Raw genomic sequence first — 22,647 nt, 5'->3', positions numbered from 1 at the left:
ATTTAAAAGAAGCTGAAATGAGTGATAGGAAGGGGAAAATCCCCTTTATTTCAGGAAAAAAATTGAACTGCACAACAAGCACTCAAGTTTTATTATATATGAACACAGAAATGTGCAAGTCAAAAAATTATTTGTATTTGAACCAAACTACAGCTACATTTATTTTGACTCTAGCTTGTTTAGGCATGACTTACCATATTCTTCTCCTCTGAGGATCTCTGGTGCAATGTAATTTGGTGTCCCACAGAAAGTGCTTGTAGTGTCACCTGGGCCCAAACCTTCCTACATGCAGAAATCATTTCATAAATTAAAAGCTGACCTCCTTTTTTGGGTATTTCCTTTAATTAGACTCAAAACCCCAAGTTACTCAGGGAGTTTAAAGAGCTTCCTTTCACAAAATAAACACTCATAGTGCTCAAAATGGCCTAGGACTCCACAGCTCCTCTTCAGCAAAGTTGATTAAAACTGAGTTACAACATGTATGTAATAATATTTTGCTTACTAATTACAGATACATTTAAAAAAATCAGTTAAACAATTTGGAAGTCCTTTTCAAATAGATATTGGGAAAAAAAATTCTATAACAATTCAGTTCCAAATGTGGTTCTATTCAGTGAAGTTTTTTCAGAAGAAAATTCCAATTCCACAACCAAATTCTGGGCTCAGTAACACCAATGTTAATATAAAAATGAATTTTCTTAGTGTTCTCTAAGAGTGACAGAAGAAAGGTCAGGACAATCCTACCTTGCACATGCCATAATCTGTTAATTTGATATGACCCTCTGCATCTAAGAGAACATTGTCCAGTTTTAAATCTCTGTAGATGATGCCTCTTTCATGCAGGAAGTTTAGAGCAATACAAATTTCAGCAGCATAAAACCTGAAATTAAGAAGGAGAAAGTTCATATTAGCATTAAGATGGTACAAAAGCTGAGTAATTTAAATATCTCTTTTTAAAACATAATTTTACAGCCAACTTTTATGTATCAATAGCATAAAAAATCCAAGGTACATTTACTGATAAGGACACTGACCTCTTATAAGACCATTCCCTTTATAAAAATGAGGGTTTTTTTATCCTACTAATTAATATTTATTATTTATTCCACAGATTTTTTTTTTTCCTGGAAACTCCACATAGCAAGATGGAAGATGTTTATTTTCCTCTTATTCAGAGTGACACTGAGCCTTTGTGTAGTACAGGGCCATGCAAACTGGATTTTTAATCTTCTCCCACCAACACTGTATTATTTCAACATCAGAGCAAATTAGGTAGAATTTTACATGTTCCATCAACAGATCAAAGAGGCAACACCTCAATATGAAGCAATAAAGAGGAGTGAATTGGAATAACTGCTACTACTGATGAACTTCTTGCTCTCTAAAAATATTCACGTTCTTCAAAAAAAAAGTAATTTTACATTTCTTCCCAGGCAGGACATCCTAAAGTTAAGAATGCAAGTCCAAAAAGCACCAGAAGAGAAGGCCAGATGTGCCCTGTGCCAGGGGTACCTTGCGTGCTCCTCAGGAAGTTTCCTCTGCCGCTGCATGTGGAACATGAGGTCTCCCCCATTCACATACTCTATGACAAGGAACAACCTGAAATTACAGAGCACAGTTAATGCACTCCAAGGAAACTCCCCAGAAATGCTGCTTTTATTCTTCCCATCTGAGCCATTCTCAGTTCCACTCTTGATTCAGACTTCTAGATTTCTTATAGATACAAAACTATTTAAGAGGGGGGAAAAGAGCACTTATTTTATATATATTATGCAGGAACACTCCCTTTATTTAAATGCTGCCACCTTTATCTGTATATATAAATTAATTACAATAATTATATTAATATATAATGATATGAATGAAACAAGTGTGACACTGTACACAACACAGGCACCAGATGGAAGCTCTGGGCTCATTTGTTCCTCTGGAGAATCAGTGTTTGAACCAGGCTGCTCCAAAGCAGGGAAAGGTCAGCAGGGGACAGAGATCCAGGTGGAACTGGGCAGAGAGAAGGATTCTGTTACAGGCTGCAGGAAAGCTTTCATCCTTGGGAAAATATGATCCAGGCAATGCTGCCAAGGTCAGGGAGAGCTCAGGACAGGAACAGAGCTGCTGGGGCAGGTTGGGCTGGCCCAGGGAGCAGCAGTTCCTTGTACACCTCATTTTCCATGAGCTGAAAGCTCCTTTCCACACATCCTCACACTGGAAAACATTCCTTTTGGAGAACACATGCTCCAGCCTCTCAGATCACTCTAGCTGGTGATTTGATTGTTCTTTGGAAAAGGATTCTTCATTTGAAACACTTAAAAAGTGTTAAAACTTAAACCAGGAAAATCTATTGGACAAAATCCAGCTGGCAGGACTCTGAGTGGCCTCCCCACAAGAAGATAAATGCTAAACTGAAATTAAATAAGCAGCAAACAAAATACATAACAATGCCATGAGTATTTCATTACAGCACTCCTGGTGTTTTTTGCTTCCAGCTTTCTTATCCTATTTAGAAGTCCCCAATGTTTTATCACCATTCAGAACTTGAAATTGCAAGTTCCTTGCCAAGTCATACTCAGGAGTGTCAGAAGTGGCAGGCCTGGCTGGGTTTAGAAGGATTTACTGAAACACCAGCAGGTTTGCAGGATGGAGGTTTCAGGTTGTTGGAAGACACTTATCTGGCAATTCTGGGCAAGTCCAGGGCATATATTTTATTACAATAATGAAACAAGCATCATCAGTATCTGAAACAATGCACAGCTACATCAATTAGCCTCACATTTAGGTACACATTTGTGTTAAATACTTATTTAAAGCTATATTCAAGAGAAAGAACATTTTTTGCAACTTTCATCCCATTAGTACCCTTGTCACAACTTGTTCTATTACAACTCATTTTCTTTGGGCCACTTAACACAATCTGATGTTGATGAATTTATTCACTTGGAATCAGTATTGTGCTTTTCCTGCTTGATGTAAATGAGGCCATAATTATGATTTTATAACACTACAGCCATAATCCAATTGTGAATTCATGACATTATGGTTATATCCATGGCAAATGGCTGAAGTTACCAACAAAAAACTAGAGTGTCACTGCAAGAAGCAGCTGGGCTGCAAAAGCAGGACTCATAAAGCTACACCAGGAATACAGAAAGCTTGGATTATGTTCAGCATGGGGTTTTTTCCTATTTCTGCTCCTCAGCTCTCTCAGTGTAGCTGCCAAAGAGGAATGCACAGGATCCTGCTGCTGACTCAGCCTTTTCCTGGGTTTCAGTAGTTACAAAAAACCTTCTCAACCCCTCACCCTGCCTCAGCACTTGAATTTTTGTATCAGGTGTACAGTTCTACTTTGTGTTTGGTGAGAAACTGTTTGGGAATGTTTTGGTTTAACTTAACAGCCTTTCCCAACAGTTTGTCAGTTGTCTAAATGTTTATTTATTTTTTCTGATGAGTTTGTTTTGGTCACATCCTCACTCAGTGACCTCTGGAGATGATTCTTTATTTCTTTCTCACTTCCAAACACTCCTTGGTCCATGTACCTTCAGAACACTCATCAGCTCCTTTACCTCCTTCATCTCTTTTTTCCTGCTAGGAAGATTTCCTCTGGCTCTAACCATTAGGAAGGTGAAATTTTGAGGACTGAAAAAAAGGTCCAGTGCATAGCTTTGCATTTTAAAACTTGACAGTACACATTGCAACAAAGAGATGATTATTCTTAAGGATAAATGACTGGATAATCCATGAAGACTTTGAAACTTTGCACTCTACACTGCAGGTGAGTTGGATAAATGACAATTTTCTGATTATGAGATATATGGCATGAGGCATTATAAAAGTGTAACAGCAAACAGGTGCCTGTGAAAACACAAAAATACCCCAAACCACATCCCAATTCCCCAGGAACATAGGCAGGGACATGAAAGCTCTTGTTTTCTTCATAATACAATTGCAAAACAAGCAGCAAATAATCCAGTTTGGATTGTGCACACAGGGACAAAGAATTAGTATTTCTAAGTTAAGAGTTAAATGAGCACTTTCTCCACAATCCCACAGTGCTTTGAAATGTGCTCAAGGCTTTTCAGCCTCCTAGGTACCAATAGCACTGTGCAGGCAGGGGTTTATATTGTTATTAAAAGGTTATTAGTGGGCAGCCCAGCTCTCAGGTTCTTCAGGAACAGTGCACTGCTGGGAACTGAGCTGGCCTCCTCAGCAGAACTGCTGTAACCTGTTGGGAAGCTCTGTGCTCCCCATTGCACAGGGCTGTGCTCAGGAAGGCTCAGCTCCTCCTTTCCCTTCAGGTCTGACCCAGAACACCACACTTCTCTCCACACCTCTACCCCCTAGAACTGACTTTGCTGCAGCACTGAATCCCTGACAATGCCAATACTTCCTTCCAAAAACTCCTGGCTGTGTGATGGCAGTGGCTGCATTTGCTTTAGGGGAAGCAGTTTAGTACAACGACCAAGAATCTCAAGAAAAAAAGAAAAAAAAAAAAAAAGAATTTCAGATCTTCCTTACCGACTTGTTGTTTGAAAGCATGAATGTAAACCAACTAGGAATGGGTTACTGGATGCCTGTTCAAAGACATGTTTCTCTGTCTGTACCCAATCAATATCCTGAAACAGAGTAATTGAACAATCAGAACTCCTGCTGGATAACCACTGTGGGTATTCCCAGACAAACACCTGTGAACATCCCAGTGCTGCCTTGCACACATTGTTCTTCAGAAAGGCAAGGACCCCTCAAAATCTGGAGGAAATTATAAAACATTGTCACTCAGTTATAAATTCAGAAGTTATTTAACCATTTAAGGAAGACCTGCACAAAATCTAAGCCATTGTTAATAACATACATCTGCAATATTTGATAAACTGCTCACACTGCTGCATGGAAATAAACTCAGTTCTTAGATAAATGATCCCAAAGCTGCTGAAGCAGCTCATGCCAGTTACACAAACAATGTGAATCTCCAGCTTTTAAAAGGTTCAAGTGAACTGAACTCATCTCCTCATCTGAAATTCAAATTTAATTCAATGAAACTACCAAAACCTGCTTAGTTGGTCCAGCCAAAATCATTAAAAGGACCACAGATACCTTTAATCCTTCAACAGGAAGAAGTCCTGAATCCCCAGTGCAAAACCACATCATAAAAACAGTTTGCATGACACTGGCACAGTGCTGCAAAATTCAGAGCTGTGATAACAAAGCATTTAAGCTTTATTTCCTAGAACCACACACAATTTAAACATCACAGACAGCTGGGTTTAGCAGCAGATATTCACCCTTCATGCAGAGCACTGATCATGTGCCACCCTGCAAACACTCAGGACCCTGCCAAACACCAGAACTGTAATTGTTCTAAAAATTCTCCATTTACCACAGATACTCCCAGCTTCCCAACCAATCTGGAGACAAGAAATGGAGACTGAAATGAGACCTTCCTGTCAGGGATGGATGCTGACACTGAAGTCTCAGAGGAAACAAGAACTGTCACCATCCAATTGAATAAACCTGCCAGGTTCTGTGTGTGGACCCTTGTGAAGAACCATCACCCTGGAGGGGTAAACCTGAGTCCAGATCAAAATCCAGGGTCAAAAATCCAATTTTGAATAAAGCACTAAATATGTCCACCTCTTCTTGGTTTAACTAAATGAGCTTCTCTTTAAGAGTCTTTAAATGAACTCTTCATTAGTGCACTTGGCATTAGGATTATACCAGTGCTCCACTTCACAAAACTAAGCTCAGCAAAACTGAACAGAAGCCCAGGTATTTGATTTCCCTCCATCTCACTTCTCCCCACTAGCAGCCAGGTGATTTAAACATGCTGATACTTGCTATGTAATTGATTTTTTCTTTGTGGAACACTTCTAAGGTGAAATTTCCATTACTTGCAATATCACATGCACTCACAGAATTCAGTGCATCTCCTATCAATTCCCAGAATTTCATTATACAGCTTATCTTAGAGAAAAGAAAAACCAATTAGCTCTGTCTTCTATGTAATTATGAGAGCCACAATTCCAGAAAGCCTTTCCTCATCTACCTCTGCTTCTCAAACAGCTGCACAACTCATTAAACAGGACTTGGCTTTGGCTCCCACCTTCTTGGAAAAACATGTGTTAAAAAGGAAAACAGTAAATAAACCACACAACAGCCTCATCTTAGTTCATAAAAAGGAAACATCAAATAAATGAGAGAGCCAAAGGATTTTAGAACTAAGCCCAGCCTCTGGAATAATGGCAGAGATGACAGAGCAACTGATTGAAACTACCAACACAAAGAGCACTTAAAATAGTGTTTTGATGGTTTTTGCACAAACACCCTACTTTCAATAAAGTCTACTATAGGAAAAAGATGAAAAAAAAAATTCCCTTTTTAATTTTCAATTTTTCCCCCAACTAGTGCATTTGAGATCTTGTATTAAAAAAAATCTACAGGATTTTGAAAATAATGGAGAAATGCAGCAGACTTCTGTGGCAGACAAAAACACAGGGATCTCAAATGGCAGTAGCATAATTTTTGAACTCATGGAAGAAATATTTCAGAATACTGAATCACTTGCACATAGGCTCTGCCAACATAAGAACAAAGTTTCAGCTCCTTTTCTGCCACACAGACAATGCTTTTGCCTTGGAAAACACATTTGCTTCCTTTCAAAATTAAGTGACAAATTCCACCCCATTTATCTCATCACTTACAGATTAGTACATCCAGGTTGGAACGTTTAATACATGATTTCTACCAAGACTATTAGTAATTGTTAGTTGTTATTACAATAAGGGACATTTCTGTCAGATTTCATCCTGGAGCTTCATGCAGAGTTGATGACAAACGAGCTCAAAAGTCAGAAAAACCTCTCTGCCAGAGAAGCTGTCTGAAACATGAGCTTCTTGCTTAGCTGGATGGTTTTTGTTAAAGCATAGGAAGTTTTTATAGTATGTAAAAGAATGCAATTAACACAGACTTTTACCTCATCATCATGGACCAGTTCTTTTTTCACTACTTTCATAGCATAGATCTGATCATTCTTTTTTAACCGAACCAGAAGAACTTTGGCATAACTTCCACGGCCAATGACTCGGATTAAATCAAAGTCCTGGAGTCCAAGCCCCTGAGAAATCTTAATTCCATCCATTCCATCAATGACTGGTTTGAGATCCTGTATAAAAAGAAACAGATGCTAGAAACTGAAGACATTTCCATAGCAAGTAACTATTAAAGCAGAGAGATCTTTGAGCACTGGACAGAATTTGCTGACTTTGCTTGGCACTGGCACCCAGGGCTGGATGCTGATTGGAACACATTTGTTTAGAAATGTTTGGTTTCCATTGGGTTTGCTCTAACTAAAAGTTACTGGTTTTTTCTAGGCAGCAGTTCATCCAACTAATCATTTTCATATTCCCTGCTAGAAAGCAGAAGGCAGTGCCTTGAGAAATGAGGTTTATCCAAATTCCTGAACCTCAAGGCATGTACATTGTATCCTTTACACAAAGTGAGGAGCATTGCTCATATTCTGACAGATACAGCACAAATTAATAAAGGCTATCTAAAAATAAGATGACTAAGGACACACTAATTTGCTAATGAATATACCTGTCTTGGTTTCTGTTTAGGCAACAACTGTCTGTGTTCAGCTCACTATCATTTTAATAAAAATTAAGATTTCTAACAGATCCTGGGAATACAGAGAACAAGATCTCAATTTCTCAGGTCTGGAAATTTGCAGGAAATATTCCACTATGAAGAATGTTATTTTTAAATTCATTATTTAAGAAAGAGAAATTTTATCATCTTGGCTGTTTGCTGGAATTAGATGTGAAAACATGGGACTGAAGATGGAGCACTGAACTAGATGAATGCAGCAGGTACTTGGACTTTCAGGTTTTACCAATGTACCCAAGGCTTTGACACACTTCTGTGGCCTATTTTTACCTGACCTCACACTACTGTACTTGCAGACAGATCAGCATTCTGCAGAACTGTGGAAAGTGTTTATATAAAGAATCTTGATCTAGGATTGACTGCTATTAGAAGAGATTGCTCTAAGCTTAAAGATTCTGGACAAAGCTGCCAGAACACCAACTCCTTTCTGCAGGATACCTTAAATCATTTCAGTGCAGCTCAAAGGCAAGATGGGACAACCAGAGCAGTGTCATTCAGGACAGCTGAGCAAACAGCACCTCCCAAATTTCAACACAAACCTGAGCACTGACCACAGCCTAAGTGAGCAATAAAATTCTTTGATGTGCTTTTAATTTTTACCCTTCCCTTTCTGAATTTGAGATAAAAATCTGTAGCTACATGACTGAAAAGAAGGCAGTCAGTCACCCAGGAGCAGGAGCTGCTCAAGTGTGAAAGGAATGGTAGTGACAAGCATTGTAGTGGAGGCAAAGGAAAAAGGTGCAGCCTTGCTCAGAGGGGAACATCAGAACAACTCCCAGTGCTGTGCAGAGTGCATCCTATTTATTTTAAACATGCCAGAAGCAGTCTTAAAAGAAATGTCTTTAAGCCCTTTAGAATTGAAGCATATTGAGATTTTTCAGACTGCTCCAAAGGAATAACATTGTTGATGTGCAGAGATTGAGTCAGATCTCTACAAAAGACCTGAAAAAAGAGTTTAAGTGTATGTTATTCTATTTGTGTTTCACAGGAGCTGTGTAGAAATGCTTAGGTATTATTTATATGAACCCTCTCAGAGAGCTGGGTAGTTAATGGGTCACCAGACTGAACCAAGTTCCACAGCAGTAGCCTGAGGGTGACAAAGGGTGAGCATCCATTAGGGACAGCAGACAAGGCAATGGCAAAGCCACCATTTGTTGTAAGGACCATAAAAGTCAAACCCTCTGCTAAATCACTGGTATTCCAACAAATGGAAGTGAGAAAACAAAAATGTTAAAAAGTATCTTGGATCATGAGTGGAATGACAACAGCTTAACACAGAACAAATCTGGAAAAAATCCAATAAAAATGCTTAAAAAAATTATCAACGTTCAGGAAAAAAACCCAGACTTTTGAAAAAGGCAGCAGAAAGCCCAGAACAAATAATCAGCTATTTTATAAAAAGTTGAATGATTAGACTGAACTTGATGATCCTACAGGTCTTTTCCAACCTAGCTCATTCTGTGATTTGGAATACATAAATACAAATTGCAAAAATATTTTAAGAACATACCTCAGAGTCATCTTTAATGGTGTCATGTTTCCGGTTTGAAGGAATGTAGGGAACTGGAAAAGAAATCAAAGTAGTGTGGTTATAAAGGCCTTCATTGAAATAGATTTAAAAATCAATAAACAGAAAGATATTTAGTAGCTTATGGCCAGGTTGCTTTAAACATTACTGGACTTCATTAACCATTTTATTGACCAGGTTGCTTTAAACATTACTGGACCACATTGACCAGATGACCATATTTTTCCACTTTCATAAACAGGAATTTGAAAAAATGAGGGCAAGAGGGTTGTAAAGCAGCAAAGCACTCACTTCCATCAGTGTCTTCTGAAGGGAGATCAGCCTCATCGTTTTTGTCATCCAAGCGAGGTTCCTGGGAAGGCATGACCGAATCCTGCCAAACACAGCCACACAAACAAACCCCCCTGGGCATGCAGCCCTGGGGCTGCCCTGCCTCAAACTCCAGGAGATCCTCTCCTTTTCCACAAGGAAAACTGGATTTTGGAGACTACATGTCCAAATATTAGCATTTTGTAATGCAGCCTACATAACCTCAGTGCTACATTAGCCATTCTCTGCAGCTACAACAGATGCTTGGCTGTCTTCTAAAAATAAGTGTGGGGTATTTTACAGCAAAGTTCAAAATTTTATTCTACTTAAAGACCTCTGAGTGTTTCACATGGAACTACAACCAAGTAAACACCTCAGCATGGTGTTACACACTCCATTTAGAGCACTGGCATATTCCTTTCCTGCTTAATAAAAACATGCATTTTTTCTCATTATGCATAAATTAGTGAAGACCACAACAACAGATATTTTATACTGCATTTGGACCCTGGGCTCACCCCCCAGACAAGCAGGAATATTCCAGGAAGTACAGCAGCATGAAGAAAGTAATTGGCAAAGAATTGGTAATGTGAAGGCAAATCACATACAATACCAGCAAAGAAAAATACTGGTTTAAGTCACAAAAAATGATACAACCACCAGTGAAATACTGGGGAGGGATATAGGAAAGGGGTAAAATTGAGATATACAGATGTTTAAAGCCTAGGAAAGACACCAGCATTGGCAATGGACTGAGGGCCATGGAGAGGAAGAGAACTGGACAAGAGAAACTGAGGTGGCAGGAACAGGAAAGCAATAAGCCTTTCTGAAAAGAGCAGTGTGGAAATTATATCAGTGCCTTAGCTCTTAAAACATTCCCACAGGCTAAAAGGAATAACTTCTGAGCTTGTCAGTGTCTAATGGAGAAGTCAAATTCAAGCCTGAGCACACTGAAGTCACATCACAAGCCTTCTTTCTCACTTTCTGCTCACAATCCAAAGGCTTGTTCTGCACAGAAACTGAAACCCAAATACTCCCAGGTGTTACATCCACAGCCCTGCCCACATTTCCTTACTCAGGACACATCTTCCAAGAGCAGCCCAGGCCAGAGTGGCACCCCCCAGCCCTGCCCAGAGCACACACTCACCATATGCCTTTTGCAGGTCAGTGGGACAAGGATGTGACAACGTTTATGGACCAACAGCTTGCAGTTGATACACTTGTAGCCTTGCCTTGCGAGCCCCCATATCCTTTCACTGCACTGGCCACAGTACGCTCTCTGCAAGCCACAATGCACATCATCAGCTCCAGGAGCAATCCCTGCTGGGAGCCAGCAGCTCTCCAGCAGCAAGAGCCCATCCCAGTCACCTAACAGATGTTCAGGAATAATTTTAGAAAGTCCAGAATTACAATAATAGCTGAAGGTTACACTTCACACCCAGAATTCAGCTAAATAGAGGGGTTTTTAATGAATGTTAGGAAAACAAATACCTCAAGCATATGGAACACATTATAGTGTGACATTAGCAAATCATTGCTAGAGAATAAGTCTATTTAGAATCTCAAGTTTTGACAGAGGTCACCCAAACAAAACTGCCAGAAGTTTGTACTACATAATTATGTATAAGAAACACCCAAAGTGACTGTGTTAGAGAACATTGGCACAAAATGTTAAACAGACAATGTATAAAAAGTCTTCTGCATCTACACCTATACACTTTAACAGTGGGAGAAGCTTTGCATAATTAAAACCCCTTAATCATGTCTGATATCAAGCCTCTGTATTGCACTGAGCATCAAAAATCTACGGTGTTTTTACATATGTAAGAAAAGAGCATGTGAGTTAAATCAAAATGAGGGTAAATGAAGAATCCAGACATCCTGCTGCTGACTTTAACAGGAGAGGTTTTTAACTCATTCTTCCAGTGTATGTTGCTATGGTCAAACTACAATCTGAGATCCTCACACACCAAGGAGTCACCCAGGCCCAGGGACTGACCACACAAAACTCACTCCTTATCCCCTGGCTGCCAATGCTCCCCATCATTCCTGCAGCAGGCTGAGCATTGCCCATCACCTGCAGCTGCACAGGAGCCTGCTGCTCCCAGCCCAGCTCAGCCAGAGCTCCCAAAGCTGTGTCCCAAAGCCCAGGGCCAGCCTGCTCCTCCCAGGCACTGCCCATTACGCCGCGGTCACCAGAGCTCACGGCACTGAGTCACACACACTCCTGGCCAAAACCCCTCAGCTCCTGAAAATCCCTGCTAGCAGTGCTGGAATAGTCAAAAACTAATGATCAAAGAATGGAGCATTTCTTCAAACAAGCATTTTTATATTGGTATAAAATTATTGTTGTATTTTGGTAGTTGTAGAAAACAAGAATTAATTCCTTCCTCCTCATCTGTGCAGCCAGTCCTCCTCGTCAGGAGAAACCCAAACTGCACTGCCCAGAGCAAAGAAAAACAACCCAAAAACTGCCTGATGAGAGGAAGCCTGGGACATCTATCGCTACCTCTTCCAAAATTCCTGGCCCACCAGACTTCCTTCAGTATCCTTTTATAGGTTTTGCAGCAGTACTATTAAGACTAAATAAAACCTGTCAGGCCCTGGAAGTAGGGGCAGGTCCCAAATTCCACCAGAAATTCAGGTAACCCTTTCACAGCTCTCACATGCAGTCAAAGCCATATCAGAGTTGACCTTTATGTTATGTTCAACAAGATTAAAGTTTAAATTTTTGTTCAATTATCTGAATGATCTGAAAAAGTTACAAAAGGTTTCCTTATGGAAAAAAATCTTTGAGGCAATACTTCAGCCTTAAAAATTACATCAACACTGAAATTTGTCTTGAATTCTGTAATACAGACATGACCATAATTTCTCATCAATTTATCCATTTTAATGTCACATTTTACAGTTTATGTCAACCTTCTTACTAACTTCAGTTGGATGTGATTTGTGTTCTGGCTCTGGATGATGTCACTTGTATGCAGGTACAGAAGCAGTCTTATTTAGGATTGTGACATCCTAAAGTGGGCATCCTAATGAGGTATCAAAATCTCTGTGTATATTCCCTATTTGCATCATTGCAATTAAAACATCATTATCTATAACATTATGGATTATTAATGTGGCAGTATGCATTCATAGTGTTTCAAAGAAAATATGTTGTTATTATAAAGCAAACAAACATATGTTTCATACTATAAATTATTTCATTCCTGTAGTACATTATATTATACAAATTCATGTGATAATTCATATATATGATATTTTAAATATATTTAGTGATAAAAGGCTGAGTTTTAAGGGACTTTTCCTTCTTTCAGTGCATTTTTGGGGTGGGAAATTTTAGAAAAAACTCTTATTTCAATTTTTAGAAAAAATGTCTCTGCTGAATGAAAGAGTTAACTCTTCTGAGTGCACTCAGTTTTGTGTGGAATTCCCCCAAGTACATTTGTATATATGCTGCAATACTTAGGCATAATGGGATAAGTGAAGGAGGTGTCTCAGCCTTAAAGCCACATTCACTTGCTTATGTGGATTACATCAGGCTCTCCAAATGCAGCTGTATTTTAGCTCAACGAAAAATCTTTTTAAAATTCTTAGATTGTGTAGTACCCCAGATACTAAACAGTTAAAGCTCACATCAGCAGCTGCAACTTTTATGGATGGCAAAGTGTTCTGAAGGTAAAAGATTTTGCTAACAAGCAACCAAAATCACAGGAATGGAGAGAGGAGAAGCTGCTCCAAGGATGTATCAGCTTAAACAGTCACAAACACAGTATTTTAGACTTTAAAAAGAAATAATTTCCACCAATCCTGTATTAACTCAAATTCAAACACCGCCAAGTTTTGCCTGCTCGTTATGACTCAAATAACACCGCAGCGTCCAAAATGTCACACCAACAAGCATCCTGCTTTTCCTTTCTTTCCAACACTCCAACACAGAAAAAGCACAGACTGAGGCAAACAATGAGCACAGAACATGAGCAAACCCCAACGTTTCATGCAACAGTACTCACTCTGTTAAAACGTTTGGCTTGAAACAAATGCCCATTCACTCGGTACAGCTTCCTCCATCTTCGGGCTCCCCGGCGGTAGATGGATTCTAGGGAAGAAACCAGAAAGGTGTAAGGCAGCAGCATGGCAGCCCAGCAGCACCACACACAGCAGGGTAAGCAAGTTGTGGCTCAGAACAATCTTGCTTTCCTAAATATCAACGCACAGCCACAATCCCTGGGGATTTGGATTTTTTTAAGGCGGCCCTGAGTGACGGCTGGGGCAGGATGTGCTTTCACCGCTGCCTCTCCCTTCCCTCCAGCCCTGTCTCTTTTCCCTCACATGATCATAATCCCGTTACAGCTCCGTGCCTGCTCTGGCTCAGGTGAGAGGGACAGCTGTTAAAGGAGCAGCTCCTCGGGGAAATGGCGCTGCTGCTGTGCCCTGGCACCTTCCACGGCCAGGCACAAAGGGTGGCTGCTGTGATACTGACAGCGTGAGACGTGTTGGGTACTGATAGCACCTCACCCATGCAGCATTCAACATGTTATAAGTCTGCAGAGTTACTTCATTTCAGTTCATTTTTACCTTGACAGTAAATATTGCTTTTGTTCAGGCAGGTCAAGTGCAGGTCCAATATTATTTTTAATATATTCTCAACATAACAAGAAATCATTTAATCTGATTAAGCCAAACCCAGCATCTACTCCAAGTTACTTTTCTTGTGGCTGTTTACATGCAGATGAGCAGCTTCTGTGTGAATAGCTAATTAGAGAGTTTGATATTTAACATTAAGTGTTGTGCCACAGGGGTCCCTTGCAGAGCTGCTCACAGCTGTAAGGGTGACACAGCCAAGCCCTGCACACCACCAGGGTCAGCAGCTTCCCACAGCTGGTACAGGTGGGTTCTGTGGGGAACATGGACGTATAAAGACTCTGACAGACTTGATTTCTAATTGATACTTTGTCAGAATGAAGCAGACTGTACATTTAAAATCCTCAGGAACTAAAACAAAAGCATCTTAGATTTTCATCTTTAATATTATTTTCAAGTTTCAAACATTCACACTTCATCAAAGATGAAGACTTTTTTTAAAATAGAAAAACACAGATATTTTCTGTGTCAAATGATAATGCAAGTAGTAAAAAGTTTCTTTGTCAAGAAATTATTTTAACATTATATTGAGCAAGCCAAAACTCACAGGCTACTGACACGCAATGTGTGAACACTGGCTGCAATACTGGGTCTGATTTTAGATCCTCTATTTTTGTCCTTCCAAAGGAAGCATTGAAGTTTCCGTGATTCCACATATCTACAGTGCCAAATCCCCAAACATTCATACCTACTCTATTTGCATGTGCAAATGTTTACTGTGCAAGCATTTGAAACAGATACTGCACTATTAAACTAATTGTTAACAATTTGGAAAAAAAAAACCAACGAGCTTCTCAGAGCACCTAAAGGACTGCACACCCAAAATGGCAAAGACAGAACTACTGGAACAGAGATGTAAACTGGATATGGCCATTTGACTCAAACAACTCTTCCAAACCTGCCAAATGTCAGCCTTAAAGCAAACTTTTCTCAAGTGCAAAGAACATTAAAATGAGAACCTAGCAAAATGACTGCAAGGTTTTTAACTAAAATATGCTCAGCCACAAACACCAATGGAAAACCCTTCCATCATTTCTAGGGTGACTTTTCACCAAGTGGAAAAAATCTCCACAAGGATTTTTTTTTCCAAAATAGTTAATTAATTCATCAGACAAAGCACCATATGGAGGCAACGTAATACATCTGTGATCTGAACATTAGCTTATCACTGACATGAGGAATATTAAGTGAATGATAAGTTAACGAGCAGCTTGTGCTGATGAAGTCTGTAAATAGAGGAGCAAGTCACCTCCCTAATTAATGATAAATATTAAATCAAAGGCAGGGTTTTATATCATGTAATTGTGAGGCAACAGACTAACAAAAACTGAGCTTAATATAAACCAGCTTTAAAAAGTGGGAACCTCTACAATTGATCCCCAGGACTGCCATGGTTCAGTGCAGGGGCTGAGGCAAATCAATCCCTGTTTCCTCTTCCCTGGCTCCAAAAGGGGCCAAGGTAAAAAATGAGAAAACAGCAATCCCTGCAAGACACACCTTTATAGCACACATTCTATTATTACTAGACATTAGGATTAAATTTCTATGACAGAATAAAACACTCTTGCTCACTGAGGATCCAAAAGTGGGACAAGTGGTTGTGCTGCCAGAGACCTCGACCCCTGGAAAACTGAGCAGGCAGGAACCTTGTGAAAGGGGACATCCTTCCCAGAAACTCCCCCAAGGATAATGCCAGGCTATAAAAAGCAGTTTGGGTTTTCAAGATCATTGTTATTTTGAAGCATTATCAGCTACAAGGCCCAGCTAGAGCTCCACCAGATCAAAGAAACCACCTTGGACAATAATCAGATTCATAAAATGGCAGTAAGTGCATACCTCGAGTTAAGAAATAATAAATTGTCAGTGCTGTGTGAACAAAGCTCTCATCTGACTTTGCATCTCATCCCTTTACATGGCAAAATGAACCCAAACAACATTTTCAGGGACATGCTTCTAGAACACTTCAGAATACAACAAGGAATGGATTTTGTGATTCCTGGTAACCAAGAACTAAACCAAGTTTTTACAGGATTGATCCCAGCTACCTAGAGGGAGGAATGGCACCACAAAAGTCTGACTATTTAATTAATGAACTTATTGAAAAGGGCTCTTTTTTAATTTATTTCACAGCACACATCAGTTAACTCATTAAGGAGTTCGAGTTGGCTGCTTGCAGTCTGATGGAGATGATATACTCCTAATTAAACAAAGTAATCTTTTCTGATGATTAATATTAAGCACAAGGCATTGCCTAACAAAAAAAAAATTCTTTCAAACCCTAATTGTGTATCTGAAAACATTTAGATAAAAAAAATCAAGTCTATTTTAAGCTCTTAGCAGGGATAACAATTTTTAATGGGGGAACACAAATATATACTGTAAATAGAATGAAGGTGCAGAACTTTATGTACTTCCAAGATTGGAAAATTGAAAGAAAAAAAACCCAGGCTTTTTCAAAGTAAGAGTACAAGGGAAATAAAAGTACTCAAAATAAAATAAACCAGCTGCCTCTACCTAAAAAGCAATGGGGAACAACTGACAGTTGCTGCTGTGCAATTCTTCCCTCTGTTGTCAAACTGTGCAACTGCATCACTAACAGTGATGCACAGCAAACCCTGCAAACAGATTTGATATTGGCTTTCCAATGACATTTTCTAGGACTGGGTTTGGGCTTCGTTCCTCATCTTTTAAAAAATATCGTAGAAAACAGTTCTAAGGAAAAACGTGAACACACAAAATTTAAATTGGACATAAATTGACAAGCAATGTTTAGTGTTCAGTGTTAATTCCAAATTAATTTCTCCACAGAGGATGCTCCCCAATACCATAACAAGGTCTGCAGAACTTCACAGAAAGGATGAGAACTTTGTGCTGAAAAATGTAACTTGGAAAAGCAGGGGAAAATAGAAGGAGGCACAATTCCTTTCCAAATGACAGCACAGTTGGTTTCCACCAATGAAGGGCAGTAAGATGGCCACAAAAATGATTCCCTCTTCATTTGGATTTCCAAATGCAATTCCAAAGCTGGCTTTTATGTGATCCAGCCCTAATGAAATGTGCTCCTATCCTGAGCACAGAGGTAATTTGCTATTGCTGCAAATCACTTCTCAGAGATTAATACAACTTGTTTACAGGCCAATTACCCAGCCTGCCAGCTGGACACTACCAGAATGCCCAGTTTTTGTTTTGTTCTTTTAATGTTGTGCTGAGCACACAAGTGAGCATTCTTTCAAAACCAACTCATGAATTACAAGGGGGAAATTGATACTGGCATTTCAGATAGACTGGACTTGATAAAGAAATCACATATAAAGGTAGAACACATTTTTTTGGGACACTAAATTCCAAAGTACACTTTGATAGTACATGGCTTGACATCTGTTATTTAATTTCCTACAAACAGTTACATTGAAACAATTTATGTGCTTCAGAAAGCAATTTTAAGACATACACTGGATGTTAAGTGGCCCTACTTTTTATTATGAATAAGCTGCTGCATACAATTGAAATTGGAAAATGAAAAGAGTATCCTTAACAATATGGAGGTATTAAGTGCTTTGACCCCTTGCAGTTATTGCAAAATATTAAATGGCCAGAAGATAGCTTTTTAAATTTTAATTTAAGGCTGATTAGCACTTGGGAAACCATCTCCCCATCCTTTTCTTTTCCAACAGACACTAAAATTAACTACAAAGTCTGTGAAGAAAAAACACAGTTAAGACAGCAACAATGACCAAGGAAGTAGAGGATCAGTGGAGAACCAACAAGGACACAGCTGTCCCACAGAGCAGCAGCATTTACTGCAGCCCAGCTGGGTGCACATCCTCCCCACTGCCTCAGAAGGGGCAGCTGAGCCCCACCTGCCCTGCCCAGCCCCAGTGCTCCCTCATGCCTGAGCTCTTGGGTGTTCCCCTTCAAACCCTGCTGCCAAAACGGCTCCGTGGCACTGCAAGGTGACAAAGTCACACCTCCAAAGACAGTGCCACAAACACAGCAGTGCCAACAGCTCATTTGGAGCGAGTCTCTGACTCACCAGTCTGATTTTATGTGCAATTGATCAGATGTACTTGAAAATAACAAAATACACCAAGTGATACTCAAGAAATGGTCACTGAGTCCAGGCAGTGGCTGCTGCCCCAGCAGTGACATGTCCTGGTTCTGAGCATCTCTGGGCACATCAGTGACCACAAGCTGCTGATGTCCTTCCCTCCTCAGCCTCTCGTGCTGACACTTCTGCTGTTTGCAAGGCTGTCCCAGACACAGGATAAAACGCTGCTCTAATTTGAAAGAATGTTATGAGAAGGGCCACAAGACAACTGGTGGTGAGTTCATGCTTCTGAAGGTGATGAATGTTTTTGTTTAGGAATGAAAAATAGGTTCATATTTTCCCTTCTCTAACTGGGCCCTCTAAGCAATTTTCAATTCACAGCCTTTCATGATGTGCAGTTGGCTCCTCTGGTTCCAAAGTCATTGGTCACATGAACCCCAAAACCAAACTTGCATTGCATGGTTAATAGTAAGTCCAAAGGCTTCTTTTGATGATTGCATCATTAATTCTCCCAAAATAAAAATCACTTTCATTAGAAGATTTACTACAATGAAAAGTGAATTTAATGTTCTATTAGCATCATTTAGGAGCTGCATTAAAATGTTTGATCAAGCTGAAAGAGTACTGAGCCAGTACTTATTTAAATTACTTAATTCTTTAATTTAGCTAACTTAGGATTGAAGTACAGCAAAATGAAGTTCTGAACATTTAAGCAATCTGTAGCATCTGCATCCACTTTCTACTGTTTTATTCTTAAACAAACCTCTGTGTCTTAGTACATCCATGAAGCAATACTTTCTATTAGAAATAAAAGCCTGATAACAGAAGGTCTTTTATACACCCTGGAATCAATGAAGAAAGCAACCAAGAAGTAAGGAGCAATCTATGAGGTTTGCTGCAGGAATTTGGTTCTGCTGTATCTCATGAGCAGTCTCCATGATTTAAGACTTGCTGGGAGTCTTGCCCTAGAGCTGACAGCTCACATTTTAAAGAAAATTTTCATCCTTTGAGCACATGAAGTTCATACCTGTGGGTTACTGAAAGGGAAGTCCAGTTCTTGTGACTGAGTGAGACAGCAATCAGAAGGAACTGAATCCACATTGTTCCAGTGTCATCAGTTAAAACTTGGTCAGATCTAGTTTTCACCTAGTCTTTTTTATCTTAAAAAGCAAATTATGACATGTCTATTGAAAAGGTCAAAGGAAGAACAAAAAGCTAGCCAGTGACAAATCCCTGAGAAAATAGAAGATTTTGCTTGAAGAGTCCCATTGCCCTGGCTTCTTGTCCTTTAGAAAACGGTTAAATAATTTATCTTATCCTATGCCAAACGTGATTTTAAAATTATTTTTAGCATATTTGATCACTTGTCTTTATGTAAGTTGAAGTCCTAGTCTTGTCTTCTTGCACTGAAACATTCCACTGGCTGTGACCTGTCCCATCCATGCATTTCCCCCATTTCAGAGTTACCAAGACAATTCTACTTGTACTGCAAAGTGCTACTGCACATGAAGCTGATCATCACAGAACTACCAAAAGTTTCCACAACATGTGCTTGGAATTAAATAGAAATTAAAGTTAGGTAACTTTGTATCAGAGTTACCAAAGTAAAGAGGGAGTCTTGTGCCAGTCACAGGGCACCTGCACTGCTTTACTGATGAGAACCTAAGTTATTGGAAGAAGTATAGAACAGCATTAGCAGTAGTAGTAATTTATTGTAAAAATAAAGGCCATATGCAAATCCTGGAGTACTGCCTTGAAATAACTCTGGTTTGCTTTTAAACCTGTCCCCAGCTAACAATTCAAGGACAAGCCCTAACAGATGAAGGAGAAACAGCAACGGAACTCGAGTTACAAATGAGGCACTTTCTGGTCAATATTGAGATCAGTTTTTCCTCTTCCCACTCCCATGGCAGCTCCTTCCCCATGTGGCTTCAGGGTGAACTGCACAGTCTGCTCACCCGTCTCTGCCTGACAGTGCTCAGGGCTCTCCTGTGCCTCTCCTGGGAGCCACCCTGTCAGCAAGCCTCACATTTGCTGCTTTTTGCTTTATTTACCCCCCAGACTTGTACTACTGCAAGCCCTCAGAGGCTACAACTGCTGCCAGAGCCTCCCAAGGTTTGCTCCCGGTGCTCCCCACTCCAAATGCAATCTCACACACAATCTGGTTTCTCACAGCAACTCCAAAATCCAGGAATCAATGCTGAAGAGCCCATGCACCTGCCCTGCAGGCCTCTGCTGTGAATTGTATGTCTCAGTTCAACATAAAAAAACACAACTTGCATAGAGAAACTAATTTCCAAAAGTATTACACGGAACCCAAGTATTAACCTTGGCTGTATAAATGAGGAGGTTACATATTAAACAGCTCTTCCAAGCTACTGAAACACACAGGCCTAACTGGGGTTTGGCAGGCCCACAAATATTCACTAATTCCAGCAAAATCAAAAAGCTTCACCACCTCCTTGCCCATTTAGCTACCCAAGTGCCTGAATATCAAGAGTGGATTTATCAACTTATAAGAAGATATGAGACATAAGACAGGGAGAGGAACTAGACATTACATCAAAGAGAAGCATTCTGAAAGCAGGTGACACCCTTTCTGCATTTAATATACTACATTCTGAGTAACAGCTAGGAGAGGGGAAGTGGAATAAAGAAAAAAGAACACAGATTATTTGCTATGACACCTTAAAAACCAGCCCATGCATTCCTTAGTCTATTGTCATTTTAGTCTATAGTTTATAAATTATAATACAAACATCTGCTATGACACCCAGCACCTTTAATTAAGAGCAGATCTCAAATCCCACAATCAGACTTGTGCTTTATAATTTTATGCCTGAATTACAAAAAGCAAGGTCCAGCCCTTTATTCCTCATTGGATGTTTCATAGCTAAGAAAACTGTTAAGATTATTTAGAATTTAAAATCATGAAATTATTGTAAGCAAACCAGACCTTTAACTACAATCCTGTTCTCAGTAACTTATGCTGCCTCACAATCTGTCTCTTTTTCAAATATGTCACATATGACACAAATGTGGTGCAGTTAAGACAGAGAAAGAGATTTCAGGTATTCTTGAGAAACTATGACACAGCTATTTTTATATCCTAAGCAAAAATATCTTAAATCAAAATAGTACAGTCCCTCCCTCCCCCCCAGTTCAATTAGTAAAATCCAGGAGAGGGTTACTAGCAGTTTCAAAATTGCCTAATTATCCAGTGCAATCCAATCTATGTCTTCAGAACAGTCTCTATGGTGGCAATAGTTCTTTTCTTCATTGGGGGATTAAATTGGTTCACGTGCTCTGAATAACCTAATCACTGCTGCCAATACAGTAACAAATGAAGGGAAAAACCTGCCTTATGAGCTAGAAAAATATTTACAGGCCACACTACTCCAGCAAGAAGCCTTCTAAAGCTATTTCACAGTATCAGGCAGGACATAAAGCAAAATCAAATATCTATACCTAAAATAAAAAGCCCACAACAACAATTAGGTTACTACAATACCTTTACTCAAGCCTGTGATGAAATTTTCAAGAAAGATGGCTTGGGGGGGAAAATGAAGTCCAAACACCTAATGCTAAAATACTGAGCAGATAAACAAAGAGCACGGGAGACATGCACAACACAGTGTAATCATTACCAAAAAAATAAGGCAGCAAAATCAGCCAGAAATATTAGATAATAAAAACTATCACATTAACGTAGTAAGTGCTAAAACATTTAAAACATACTCATTCTCTTCTGTTAATTAATTAAAGGTTTCCTTGTCTGCATTCTCCTATTTAACGAAGCAAACAGCAAAACAACCCTAAAATTTGCTGGCACTAGCTATCCAAACCCAAGATGAATTTTAATATTAAATACACAGATCTATTTGTAAAGCAGAAGCGAACTAGCACAGTTCATTCCGACAATATTAGAGACTAAGTAACCCTTAATTCAAAGCAAGTATTTCACAATTAAAACCAGCCATCTATGACAAGCCACTCAGCAGAATTCAACAAAAAGGCCTCAGAAAATGATGCTCCCAAATGGTTAGCCTTTACATCAGCAATCCTACAATAAACAGGCCCCGAGCACATACCGTCAGGGTTTTTGGGATACATTTCCTTCATTAATCTCCAATATTAGCAGCAGCAGCATCACTCACTCTTCCGTTCCTCTCCTCCTAAAATACATTCCCCAGGAGTCCTTTCAATGCAATTTTATCAGTATTTCCAGGAGGTCTCTCAGCCACATCCCTACGCACAGAGGCAGCAGGAATCTCTGCATTTGTAACAATCCATGGCTGCAAAGGAGGGTGGCAGGCACAGCGACTGTACCATAACCAAAATGCTGAGTTCTCTTCTCTCCTGCAGCACACGTACACACAGCCCGCGTCAGTGCCCGCCGCTCACAACAGCAACCACAATGATGACACAAAATCTACAGAAAAAGCATGCATTACTC

General features: G+C 39.6%; 1 protein-coding gene across 5 annotated transcripts in view; it reads right to left on the bottom strand.

Annotated features, from left to right (window-relative positions):
* PRKCZ (protein kinase C zeta) overlaps positions 1–22,647 on the bottom strand; it is a 41,382-nt gene that overhangs the window by 8,092 nt on the left and 10,643 nt on the right. For 2 of the 5 annotated variants that reach the window (XM_039727637.1, XM_039727641.1), the window contains 9 exons: positions 13,513–13,598; positions 10,641–10,772; positions 9,476–9,557; positions 9,167–9,219; positions 6,965–7,153; positions 4,513–4,610; positions 1,513–1,599; positions 745–880; positions 195–282 (listed from right to left, as the gene is read on the bottom strand). In XM_039727637.1, the coding sequence (XP_039583571.1) occupies positions 195–282; positions 745–880; positions 1,513–1,599; positions 4,513–4,610; positions 6,965–7,153; positions 9,167–9,219; positions 9,476–9,557; positions 10,641–10,772; positions 13,513–13,598 (951 nt within the window). Of the gene's footprint in view, positions 1–194; positions 283–744; positions 881–1,512; positions 1,600–4,512; positions 4,611–6,964; positions 7,154–9,166; positions 9,220–9,475; positions 9,558–10,640; positions 10,773–13,512; positions 13,599–13,831; positions 14,466–22,282; positions 22,590–22,647 lie in introns of those variants that run through there. The other 3 variants (XM_039727639.1, XM_039727642.1, XM_039727638.1) reach the window with 3 other exon arrangements.

Source organism: Passer montanus, unplaced genomic scaffold (genome assembly GCF_014805655.1).
Source record: "Passer montanus isolate IOZ18808 unplaced genomic scaffold, ASM1480565v1 scaffold62, whole genome shotgun sequence".
NCBI lineage: Eukaryota > Metazoa > Chordata > Aves > Passeriformes > Passeridae > Passer > Passer montanus.
The sequence above is the reverse complement of the archived record's forward strand: the minus strand, read 5'-3'. Positions and strand labels throughout refer to the sequence as shown.